This window comes from Lepeophtheirus salmonis, chromosome 7, assembly GCF_016086655.4.
Source record: "Lepeophtheirus salmonis chromosome 7, UVic_Lsal_1.4, whole genome shotgun sequence".
Classification (NCBI taxonomy): domain Eukaryota; kingdom Metazoa; phylum Arthropoda; class Copepoda; order Siphonostomatoida; family Caligidae; genus Lepeophtheirus; species Lepeophtheirus salmonis.
Genome location: NC_052137.2, coordinates 34,622,003 through 34,635,617, shown reverse-complemented (window position 1 = coordinate 34,635,617; position 13,615 = coordinate 34,622,003). Strand labels below are relative to the sequence as shown.

The window sequence follows — 13,615 nt, the reverse complement described above, 5'->3', positions numbered from 1 at the left end:
TCAAAGTTACTTGGTAATTCATAATATTTATGTCAGATTGAATTGTTGAAGTTATAATTGGTAATTTTAAAGGATGAAGGTATATTAAAAAAAATTTGTTTAAGAGTAATCTTTTCTATGAGAGACACAATATTTTACTCCATAAATCACTTCCCAATTAAGTAATATGAAGTTAAAAATTCGGATTATAGCAATTTTCACTAATTTATGGACGTAGATGCAACTAGGCTACATATTTAGATCAAACAAATTAACATTTAACAAAATTAACAAAGATGCTGTGAAAAATATTTGTCAAGAAATTATGGATGACGAAATATTGACAGGAGGACTCTCGAGGAAAAACTTATTACGGGCAAAATCATTCATATATTAGGTATAACAATCATACTGTTGATGAAATTGATTTAAAAATATCAAATTAGTATATATTCGCAAAGAAAAAATTAAATAAATTTACTTGAAAAGCAATAATATATTGACTTATTACATTATGCAGGTTTTTGAAAAATAAGATTATATACAGTGCATACTGTATTTATGTTCGATGCTACAATGCATACGCCTGCAATATTTCATTAATACGACTAGAGTCTTCTTTCTTAGATCAAAGTATGCTTATATGATTTTAGTTCAACAGGGGACTGCCAACCCAATCAAAAACTATCTACTTTTATAGTACATAGTTAAAAAGTTCATGCTACAATTTAAAAAAAAAAAAAAACTTCTTGTCGTAATTTTACGTTTTTAGTAATATAAGTCTAAGAAAATATCTAAAATAATATAAAAGGTATATCATTCTGATTTTCAAAAAGGTATTAGAAAAATTATTTTTTGTGAAGAAATTAGGGTAAGTATATAATCATTCGAAAATATTTATTTCTTTTTGGCAAAAAATGGCTAAATATAAGAGAAAATAACATTGATAGATGGGAGTATACAATTTTAGTACTGCCGGTCCGTGCACCTAGATGTTTCTTTTTACCTTCATTTCACTCTATAATCTTGATACTTAAATAATAAAATATTTAAAATTATTATTCAAAAAGAGTTATATTTAAATTTAATGTCTTTTTTGGGATTTCATGGTGTGTTTTATCCATTCTTTTTGTCCAAAAACTACGCAAAATCATGAAAAATTCCATTCTGGATAAAACTTTAAGGCCGATGAGTCAGGTTATAGGACATACTTAGATCTCTAAAAACATGACTTTCGAGTTTCTCGCATATTAATGCAAGGAGAAAAATACGGAAACATATCAAATTCAAAAGAAGTATATTTTGTAATAGGTCTAACCGTGTACATACGCTCAATTCTATATACGTACGCCTGCAATATGACTCTTTTTCCTAAATTTAATATAATTGCCTATATGAATTCCGATATTAAGAGAAATAAACTTTTCTTTATTAATACAGATGAACAAAAGTGAAAAAAGAACAACCCCATCTACCGTTTTTTCTTTATTTATCGCTGGACTTTTCTAGCTTTTTTTAATAGATTCCATATAATTCCTGTAAATTCTAAATTAATTTAGAAAAAAAATGTATATTTTACCTTTAGGTCTTTGGTCTCCTTTAATTCCTTCAACTAAAATAAACGGATGTAGCGTCATGGAGAGGATAAAGATATTAGACATTGAGTGTTAGAGTAATGGAGCTTCAGATACCAATTGGAATATTCTGCTCTGACAACCACAAGAATGGTATAAAACATGGAGAACGCTGGGGTTTCAGGAAAGGGTAGACCTATACAATACTACACTAATATCTCAAATGATAAAGGTCACAGCTCCACTTCCATTGATTGGGGAGAGAGCTATCGAGGAAGAAGAACACTGGCTTAATACTTTATTTAGTCGTAAATATCTTACAGCGCTGAAAATTCCTGTTTTGCGGTTAGGTGGAGGCTTGTTCTTATTGGAAAATATTTTAGCTAGAGTATACCTACAAGTTTTTATGGAGAGGTTTTATTTATGAGTCGTATGATTTTAAGTATAGATCTCTCGAATGGTATTATTAACAGCTTTTCAAAGGAAATGGGGGGAGGGGAGGTTGATTCAGAGAATCATATGGAAATTGGCACCTCTTTATAGTTCGAATAATCGTCGCTATATTTTATAAAAACTTAAAAAAAGACCCTTCTTAAAAAATCTTTTATCGCTAAAAATATTGGAAAAGACTGCCATTGAAAATTATGCTTAACTATTCTGGACACTCCTCGAAATTATATTTTTAATACTGGAAAATTTATTTTCCCTCTGAAACGATCAGCTCTTAAACACGTGCCACTCACTCGATGGTATATGAAATCGTTATAAAGAATACCCCGATGTTAAAATAATCACTGGAGCTTTCATAAAAATGTTATTCCTACCTCCATCTAAGGATAAGTGGATTGCGCATTCTCTAGTGGGGATCAATGATAGCCGGAAATTCACAGCAAAATTTCAAATATGTAATAATCTTACCCAATTTTATCGCCGCTACAAGGATTGTTGGATAATTATTAATAGTATACTTTATGTTTTTAGCGATTGTCCTGTATTAAAAATCATCATGTCTTTTATCATTGTAAATCAAGAATTCCTTTGGAATTTTAATCCAAATTTTACAAGGGCATGCATAATATTTTGTATGACATTTTGAACATTTTACTCTTCAGAAGAAGGCCGTTTGGCCGATGGAGTATGGAAGAGGAACCGTGCACATTAGAGTAAATACGATATCTGCTACAGTAAGGTAGAATGTATTTAAACTGAAGATACCGAACTTAAACTACAATGCACCATGGAGGTACGGGTTTGGATTAATGAAATACTTTCCATCAACTTCTACTAGGCATTTGAAAATGCTAAAACGTATCATCAACTATTACAAAAAGCATGTCGTGAAGTCGAAGGTCCTGGATTATTTTACTTTATTTTATTATATTCTTGAATATTTTAATGATGTCGATTTGTATTTGTTTACAATTTTTCAATATATAAAACATATTTTGAATGATTTGTACATGATATGCAATGTCAAGAAATTTAGGTTTCTGAATAGGAAATTAATTTTAAAATACAATTTTTATTTGTGTATGCATATATAATGCAAACTTCCTCTTTGTATTCATTTATTTAAATAAAGACCTTCATGGAGAGAAAAAAAAAGCTGGAATCATTTTTCTCAAAATCGAGTGTGTATTATATTTCTACTAATTAGCGTTCATTTCAGTCAACAAATTGTTCTTATTAACCCTTTGGTTTTTATGCAAGTTACAATAAAAATTGATAGATTGTATTTGAAAACCCATATCGAACCAAATAAAGGCTCTAAACTATAGATATAGAGTTCTTGGGCATCTTCAATCTTACCAAAAATTTGAATACATAGACTATAATGGACTCAAATATTTATATAAAATATTGCCCCATATGTATAAATGAATTTAAAAAAATCGATTGTTCTTTTCTACTTTGTTGTTCAAGATTGTTTTTACGTTGATGCACCACACATTGAAAAGAAAATGCATATTCTGTATATAAAAGAAATAGGTATATAAATTCCTTATGTCAAGAGATATTTTAAATGTAAAAATATATAATGTAGTTTTAGCAGGTTGCGTGATTGAAATATGAACAATAACTTACGTTAATTTATAACATTGAAAGCTGAAAGAATCTATAAAAATATAGGAAAATTTTATACTTTTTTGGCGGCTACAATTATGATCCTAAAAAGAACAAAAATTGGCATTAATGTTTATATTTATTCAGGAAAGATTTTAATGTACTTTTTTTTCTTACCTTTGATGTCCTTAGGTGCCCATAATGGATAAAAACTTCAAAACTCGTAAAGAAAACCTCTAATCAATTTTTTTTTTTGAATATATTTTTTGAGAAATTAAAAATAAGATAGGTATAAGATTACCGCAACAATAATTGAAATATGAGATCCTTGAAGTACGCAATTGACAATTTCCTTCAATACATTAATAAAAAACCACCTGTTTTTGTCATATTTATTTCCTTCACTTGCTCATTGAGCGTGCTTATTTCATTTTTCCTTGTTATATGAAGTAAAATTTGGTAAGATTATAAATGAAATGACCATATTATAGTTAGTATAAGTAACTAATCAAATAAAAGTACAAAACTATAGCCAAAGTGCCTGGGTATCTTAAATAATCCCACGAGATTGAATACAAATATTATAATATACTCAAATATCTCTATAAATATGCTTATGCGTGAGTTTCAATTCAGGGTAGCTTATAACTTGAAGAATATACAAGACAAAATTCCGTGTTCTTACTGTTATTATACATGTCGTAACCTTTATTTTATCACACAACCTTTCCTCCAAAGAAACAGCAAAAAAACTCTAAATCAGTTGGAAGTTAGCCAGATGAGTCAATAACACCAATTGCTATTTACAAGCTATCATTGTCCAGGGGTGCATGTAGGCGGGGAGGGCTATAGACCCCCCCGCCGCCAAAAAAAAAAAAGAAAGATTCAATTCAAAAATTAGTTTAGAAACTTACGAACCAAATTATGTCTATAATTTGGAAATAATAATTTCTTTTGGAAACTATTTTTTTACAATGGTAGGCAATTGATTTAGATAGTTTATTATTTTAAATTTGCAGCCTTGAAATTAAAAAAAGAGTAGGCATAACGTCTACTGTCGTAGATCGTGTTCCCTAAAGAGACTCTATGGAACAAAGCAACATTCATATCAATATAAAAAAATCCTATATCTGGAGAGAACAACCGTTGAGCATTTTTAGGATAAGATATATCAGAGACTCAATCCACTGGGTCCGAAAAAGGAAAATATTACGAGCCAGGCTTATGACTCTACTAATAACATGTCATTTAACATCAATAGTCTACAAGGGAGGATCAAGAGAGACGTTCTTGGAGCACTATACTCACCATTTAATGAAATTTGGTGATTACAAATGCCAACAAGGTGCAGTAAATTCGGAATTGCATCATAATTATTAAAGAAACATACTTTTTATTTTATTATTCTCTTAAACAGCAGAAATATCTAGAAAAAGTAATTGCTTAGCTGTCTGAAAAGAAGAATAATGTGAAGAAATTGATTGGACTCTACCAGTGGAGATGGTGTGAGATATTTGATGGGATTGAAAATTTATTTGATCTGTCAGACCTTGTCTTATCACTGGTTGTGATGCCCCATATATACTGGGACGATGAAAAAAAACCATCTTTATTGGAGGAGGCCTACAACTGGGATAGAAAACTCTCTCTTGTACCCAGTGAATAGTTGCTTCCATCATAAACTTTGAAAGCTGCGCGTCTCTTATATCTCTAAGAAACATTTTACAGCCGTTGATGGGAATCATAGTGAAATTACAAAAGAGAGATTTGGTTATTTCTTCTTCCTTGTAAAAAAATCGATAATGTTTTAGATGACCTGAGTAATTTGATAAGTGGGATATAAAAAATGTTTGTTTTCTGTTAGAAAATGATGGAATTATCCCCCAAAATTTGAATGCATACACCAATAACTTTCTCTATGTAATGAATTCGAACCATAGACAATATATGTTATTAAATTAGTATAATAAGAAAGCAAAAATAAACATACACTAGAACAATTTTCATAAATTTTAAAAGCATCTAATTTGAAAGCTGAAAGTTTAAACTTTAATCTAAGGAGAGCTTCCTCAAAAACACTCTATATGGTTGTCAGTTTGAGAAAAGACGCCGACAATATTTTAAGGCTAAAAATCATGTTTGAATTGATCTCATAAAAAGAGTCCTTATAGAGTCGTGCTCATACCGTATTGGCACGACATATATATATTCCTATGATATTTTAATATTTCATGTTAGATATTAGGCTGAAATAATTATTGCTTATTAAAAAATACTAAATGATGTTTTTTTTAGAAAGCTTTTGATCAAGATTTATTTGCTAATTTAGATACTAGTATGGGTGTAAGTATTGGCACCTTCAAAAGTTTCGTCTATTTTCATGTTGATATTTGTTGTATTTTTTTCATCCAAGTCTAGAATATCACTTTTAATATGTTTTTACTCAAACAAGAGAGTCGAGAGATTCTTCAACCTGAGTACTTGAAATTCGCTCTTGAGAATCTTTTCAGATGTGAAGAATACATATAATTTATTGTCTAGAATAGCCAAGAGTTCAACTCAGAGAGAAGATTGTTCCATTTTTTAAGCAAGGCAGTGGATACAAATTTATTTTCAAGAAATTTGATTTTTCTAAATAAACTGTTTGCAATATAATTAAGAAATATGGAGAAGTTTGGAATCGTAAAAAAATACAATCAATAACATAAATTTGGTCAAAATTTTACAGTTATAAATAGTATGAGCTACATTTACGTATTTAAAATAAAATTTAACAACATTTAAAATTGAAGAGTTATATGTCAAAAAAACTAAAATACACGCATTTTAAGCCAGTGAGAGATTCCCAAAGATGGACATTTAAGGGAGTCGTTGAAGCAAATTCTCACTAAATCACTAATTAATCAGTAGAATCTGCACTTAACACTGCTAAAATGCACTTAAACAGACACTTATTGTTTCAAAAATGGAATAGAGACGGTTTTTAATATTAAAAAACAAAATCTATTCTCACTTGTTACGAGAAATATTGGGATCCGTTAGTAAATAATAAATATTGTGAAATTTAAGTATTTATTTTTATATTTTAAGAAGCAGTAACTAATATTGTGAATTTTTTTAAATATATTTTTTGTGAAGAAAGAATTAATAATGTGAAATTTAATTATTTCTTTGTTATTTTAAATAGAAATAATAAAGTCTTAACCATATATATTGAATTATCACTTACTTTATTCTTATCATCATGACTGTCAGTGCACGGTTTTTTTAGAACCTGTTTCAAATTTCGTAACTTCTCTGGATGGACCCACAAAAAAGAAAAAACTTATATAGTAAATGATGAAGAAACTAATTTTTAGCGGAGCTGGGGACTGTATAATTTTAATACAAAATTAATCCCATAAACTAAAAGTTAACTAGCTTATAACTACTCTTTTAGCAGAATATGTGACATCTGAATTACGACATCTTACACATCTTCAAAAAAAAAATATGGGCCATTAATAAACCACGTAGTATCCCCCCTCATGTTCCCTCACTTGTACCATCTTGGCTCGTTATTCAAGCTTGCACAAAGTCATGGCAACTTTTTGTAGGAACGTTAACGCTATAATCAACATAAACAACCATCAGATGGAAGAAAAATCAATGGCAAATATTTTACCTTAGGTTAACCTTGCTTCCTTCCCCAACGAGAATAAACGTGGTTTTAGTTTCGATTCCCTCTCCCCCTTAGTGGCCACGTGTTTCTAAATGTCTTTATAGTATATTTAAAATACAAAAACTTTGTGCAGATAAATTATGTTTTTGATTAGTAGTCCTTAATTCCACAGAGATTTGCCAGCCAATGTCCACAGAAATAACAGTGGAACGATTTGTGGAATGAAGAATCGAGGCCAAGGTCACATCTATAATTTTCTTATGTAATTATAAACCTAATGTTGTGCAATTCTAAAACTGAAGGTCTTTTTTTACTCTATAAGCTAATATTTTTGAAAATTACCATATTTATAGATAAAGATTTTACCATTCTGTACTAAGAATTATAAAAATTCCTCTAAACAAGAAAATAAAGATCAAATGTCCAAAAAATTGGTACATCATGGAAGCGTTTTGATTTGAAAATCGGTAAAATTTTCGGAAAAAATGAAATTTTGATGTTGTATCCTTAAAATTATCGATTTAAAGCTAGTTACAGGATTTTTACATTATAAATATTATAGATAAAACATATATTTTGTAAAAATATTTTAACAATTTTTTCCTACCATTCAAAGGATGATTATTTAAGTTCCAACCATGTTGGCAATAAATAAATATTCTCTTTTGGAATCAACAGTAAACTGAGTGAAGTGCACTCGATGAACCAAATCTAAAGCGTGTCGTTACGCAACAATCTGCTGGCAATGTTATAGCATCAGTATTCAAGGATATGTATAGTATAATATACATTAATTACCTCGAAAAGGGTAATACATTCAACATCTATTATTACTTAGTATTGTTGTAGTATTTGAGACATAAAATCACGTCAAAACGCCCCCATTTGAAAAACAAAAATTACTGTTTTCTCAAGACAATGCATTGTGTGACAAAATACTGAAAGCGATGCTAAATTGCATGGATAAGGCTATAAATTACCTATCCATCCACCGTATTCTCCAAATCTTGCCCTGTTCACTTTTTCATGTTTGAAGACCTCAAAGAATACTCATCGGAGTAAAATTCAGAGGGTAATGACAACAATAATCGTTGTATCACCCTCGAAGGTGAATAAATCGAATTGGCCATATAAATTTACTATGTCAGCCTAAAAAAATTTTAAGTGACCTGTTATAAATAAAATATGGAATCTTTTTAATTTTTTTATATCATTTTTGTCGTTGAGTCTTTAGGTTAATTTTTGGTGGAGTATGGAGCAAATAGGTCAAGTAAAACTACCAAATTATATTCCACAAAATCCACAAACAGTGATACAGACAATAGGGAAGGGCCCATAGGACAATATGGCATAGTTCTACTTTGCCCATTACTCCACCAAAAATCGACCTAATATCCATTGATGGATTATTAAAAAGTTGATATTTATTCTCCTAAACTAAAAATCGACCTAATATCATTAGTATTAAATGAAAATATTTAATGAATTCATTGATGGATTATTAAAAAAGTTGATATTTCATTCTTAAAGTCTAATTTAATCTCAATGTTTATTCGACTATGTATGTTTACCTCTGCAAAATAAGTGGATAGTTAATGTTTTTGCCTCTGTTTGTTGTTTGTTTTTTAGTTTCTTTATTTGTCAGTCACCAGGTTTTCGACCAAAGTTCGAAATGTATTTTGTTTAAATTTGGTACAAAGATTGTATATGATCACAATAAGAGACCAATAAATTTTGAGAAGGCAAAGTAACACAAAACCTGGCTTTGCAACAACGTTTTGAGATCATCAAACTCCCAAAATTTGAAACTATTGTGTTTTTGGAAAAGTTTCATTTGTTTTACCATCTTTTCAAACATTAGTTATCTCAAAGATAAATATAGTAGTATAATGTAAGCAAGGTTAATAGAAATAAAAGGTTATACCAGAACGCTGTTGTAGTATCGCAGTTTGAAATCTGTCCGTCTTGCCCAGCAGGTGGCACGATACATCAAATTGAAAATTCTGGCTAGCCCGATTACATATTGGCCTAATCTTGTATTTTTTTAACATTGAAAGGAAGGGTAGTTTGTAATTGCTAACTGAATATATGTACGATTTTTTTTTCCTATTGCTGTTCTCATTATTTTTTTTTCCTTAAGGAGAAAACATACATACATATAAACTAGAAAGTGTAACAACGAATGAGGAAAAGAAAAATTGTGTCTTCTCTGATGGGAATAAATGATGATAAAAAGTTTACCGTGCAGTTACAAATCTCCACACATTGGATTAAATAATATAATTTCATGCGTTTGTGGACTTCCCTGCCATCTATATCCTAAAATATTTTCTATAAATCTAAGAGGGCTGACGAATGGGGAAGAAAAATATGTTAAAGGTCTTCTTGTTCTTTTTGGAATTTCAAAGAAGAAGGGTGGAACTTCTGAGGTAACAAGGGCTCTGTACTGTGCAATTCTTAATTGTATATCTCTCTCACAATGAAAATTCCTAAATCAGGATGTAAATCGTGGAATTTTGCAGGGGAAGAAATCCGGTTCCTTCCATCAACTTCATGGAATCATCGAAGCATTTTAAAAAGGGTTTTAAAAATTTTTAACAAATATTTATCATAGTTTTTAATTTGCATGTTTACTGTTGTTTTTTCAAAGATTGATGTTTAGTTGAAATTCTACCCCGGAGCATTAAGTATAAACTAAAATGTTTATTTATGTAATTTTGTACGTAATTGCTCCGGTTTATTTATATAATGTATGTTCTATATAATATATAAACCAAATAAAGAATGTTGAAAACAAAATAAAAAATGAATGTGTTTGTTCATAAATGACTTAGAGTAAAACTGAGGAGACCTTGTTGGACACGGAGTAGAACTGAGGATAGATATCGGAGAAATTTCTGCATCAATCATTGTTAGATACGGAGTGGGGTGTGGTGTTTATTTTCTTCATCCCATAACTACTTGCAGCTAATATAACCAATGATAGTTAAGTTACTCTCCTTCCAAATATTTTTCAAATTGTTAGTGTAACCATGTTAATTTTCTGCTTTCGTTTATGAAAATACCGGCAAGTCATATTTTTTATAACTATAGTTACCTCCTTCAGCTTTACTTGATTTATTTTTAATTCATACAGTTAACAAAAGGAAACTAAAAGTACTTGATTCAAAATGTTGATTGTATTACTCAACAAATCAGTTTGGCCAAAATTATACTACGAAGACATATTTTCTAATGGTTTATCTCTATTATTTTTTTTTCATTAAGGTTTAATTACATAAATACAAAATAGCTGAATGAATACTAATGTTAGACATTGAAAAAAATAAATGCGTATGCTGAAAGGTTAAGCTTTCAACTGACTTTGCCCAGAATACCTTTGGAGAAATAGTTTGTAATCGACAATAGACAAATAGAAATTGGTATTTCCACGACCATTTGATTTCGTGCTATTCAACTCTTGAGGGTCATCTTGTCTTTGTAAAATGCAATTTTCAATTTCACTTTGAAGTATATTCTTTTCTACTTTAGAGCAAGATGTTATTTCATTTAGATTTGCTATGTCTTCAATAAAACTTTTAGGCAAATAATTAACATCCTCATCAGCTTCATTATTTCCATCAACTTCATCAATTTTTTCATATTTTTGAATCTCTAATTGGTTTTCATCTGAATTCGCCTTTTGGTATAAATGATCACTATAAGGTAGTCTTTTAGAATGATTTAACCCTTCTGAGTTAAAACGTAATGTTCTTTTTAATTTATCATTTTTATGACGTAATTTGTCGATTGAAGTCTGTTTTATAAATGTATTTCTTAGGGTTATCAAGTATAATCCAATACAGCCTAAGATCAAACAGGAACCACAAAAATAATATCCACATTTGTTTGTGAACTTCCAATTCAAATAACCTGCAAAAATAGAATAATAAATTTAGAACACGTACAAATTAAAGCACCTATTAAAATATTGGTACATATATATCTTAATAATGAGCTGGATGCCTGAAAGTCGTGTTGTGCTGTTGCAATATCAACAAAGATTAACAGATTCATCACTGAAGCTGGGTTACGACAACTATCAAGCGTGTAATTTATTACTATGTAATTTGCATGTTATAATTATCAAACCTCAACAATTATACTTTTCAAAATAAAGAGGTTTTGTGATCTACAATGTATCTTATTTGATGTAAGATAAGCTATTTTAGTAATGGAAAAGTTGTATTTTTGGCTCAAAATTGGGCATTTTTAGGCCTTTTTTACCATCCCAAACATAATTGTATGAGTAGAAAATTGTATAGATGCCTAAATATGGCCAATTTTACCCATAAATTCAATTTTTTTCTCAAATTAAAATAGCCTGTCATACTTGAAACTTTGACAAATTCAGCTATTTGATTTTCCTTAAGAGAAAAGATATTTGTGCAGAGGAGAAAAATACTAACCCAAAACGGACAGTCCATGAATTGTAGGGAAAGAAATATATTCATATTTTATTAAATTTTCTATTTTAGTCAAGTAATATAAAAATATTGATAGTGGGTTGACCGTGTTAAGCGTGACCTACGGGCTCTGATAAAAACTAAACCGCGCATCACTAATATGTTTGTATTTATTTATTGTGAAAAAGGAAACTTTACACCCAGAATATGTATTTTAAAAAAAAATAGAAAATGAGATAAGATGTGTAATAACCAGTGTTTGGTAGAAACATATTAATGCGTAACATATTAATCTAATAATATTACTTTCCTAGTAACTAATAGTATAATTATATTACTCGGCTAAATAAGTGATATAACGAATTTACTTATTACTTATGTTGTATGTAATAAGATACTACATAAAGAGATGGGATTTGAGAGGAAAATGAATCACTACTAATATGTAGGAGGAGAAAATTCTACATTTACAATAGTATTAGTACAGGAAAAGTATTATAATTATATAAATTAATTTAATATCCATTTTTTAATCAATTTACACCAAAGATAGGAAATAATTCTCCTTTTAGAGGCAGATGTGAACACCCCACGACTTATTAAATAACGAACAAAAATGAAAAGAAAATGTATCAACTGTTTTTCCTTTTCTAATTTGTAAATTTAGTTTTTTTCATTACATGGATCCCTTTTTTACTTATAAGGCCATGGAATCTGTAACTAATCCAGGACCAAAAATAATCAATGATTTAAAAGAATGCTAATACAGAAAATACTTTATGGACGAGACTGAAACATTATTTACATTTTTAACACCTTCATCTATTAAAATGATATTTTTGTATAGAAATGGAGCTATATGTATGACTTAAAATTTGTATAAATATTGCTTGACTATTATTATAGATGTAGGCAACATAAAAACATATTATGTTTGTACATCAAAAATAAGAAAATATTTGTCCAAGTTAGATAAAATTTGATGAAAACTCTTTCTATTGTAGAAAATACATATATTTATATATGTAATTGATCTATAAGTCTCAAATTTTGAACACATATTCCCTGATTACTCGAATACAAAATATAATAAAAAGGTATTTTTAAAAATAAATACGAAAATAATAAAAGTAAAAGTGGGGCATATTTTTACATTAAAGAATAATGTAAAAAGATAGTATCTAGATCAGGGATGTCCAGCCTTTTAATATAATTGGCCGTATTGCTACTTGATACATTTAAAGGGGCAGCAGAAAATATAAATTTAATATGGAATCCCCGTAGCTCATGGACAACGCGCTTATTCTCTTAAATTCAATGTGTGTATGATCAGGCCAAGATGATTCCTAGAGAAAGAAATATACTTTATGTATACGGATCTCACCAAAAGATTTTTAGTTTAGATGGAGTAAATTTAATACTATAAAGTTTAATTATACTTAATCAGTGCAACTCCATCTAACCAATTGTCCAATACTGCAACCCTGTTAGAGGCTCAGAAAATACGAGAAGATGTCAAACATTTTTGAATGTTAGTTCGTGTTCTACGCTTTTTGATGATATTGTGACAATTTTACAAAAGTGACTACTTAAAGTGAGAATGAGTAGTGGGCTGCATTGCAGAGTGCGAAGCACGTGTTGGACATCCCTGATCTAAAGGTTCATGAACGTTGTTAGCAAAAAAAAATTCTAAACAAATAAATATTCATGGAGAAGTTTAATATTTACACTAGTTTGAATAATGGGATGTTTTCAACCGTGACTTGTATTTTGGCCTCTGGGAGATTTTGCAGTATTACATATTCGCCGTCTTTTTATTTTCTTTTAAAATTATTGATTCAAACATTACTGCTGTATCTCTCTCAAATTAATTATATAGCTAGGAGAATAAT

The 13,615-nt window shown here is 29.3% G+C and overlaps 1 protein-coding gene across 1 annotated transcript in view; it reads right to left on the bottom strand.

The window, feature by feature from the left end:
• Positions 1-10,355: 10,355 nt before the first annotated feature.
• LOC121122080 (uncharacterized) overlaps positions 10,356-13,615 on the bottom strand; it is a 64,061-nt gene continuing 60,801 nt past the window's right edge. Inside the window, exon 7 of the mRNA XM_040717089.2 lies at positions 10,356-11,190. Within this exon, the coding sequence (XP_040573023.1) occupies positions 10,625-11,190 (566 nt within the window). The 3' untranslated portion in view covers positions 10,356-10,624. The remainder of the gene's footprint in view (positions 11,191-13,615) is intronic.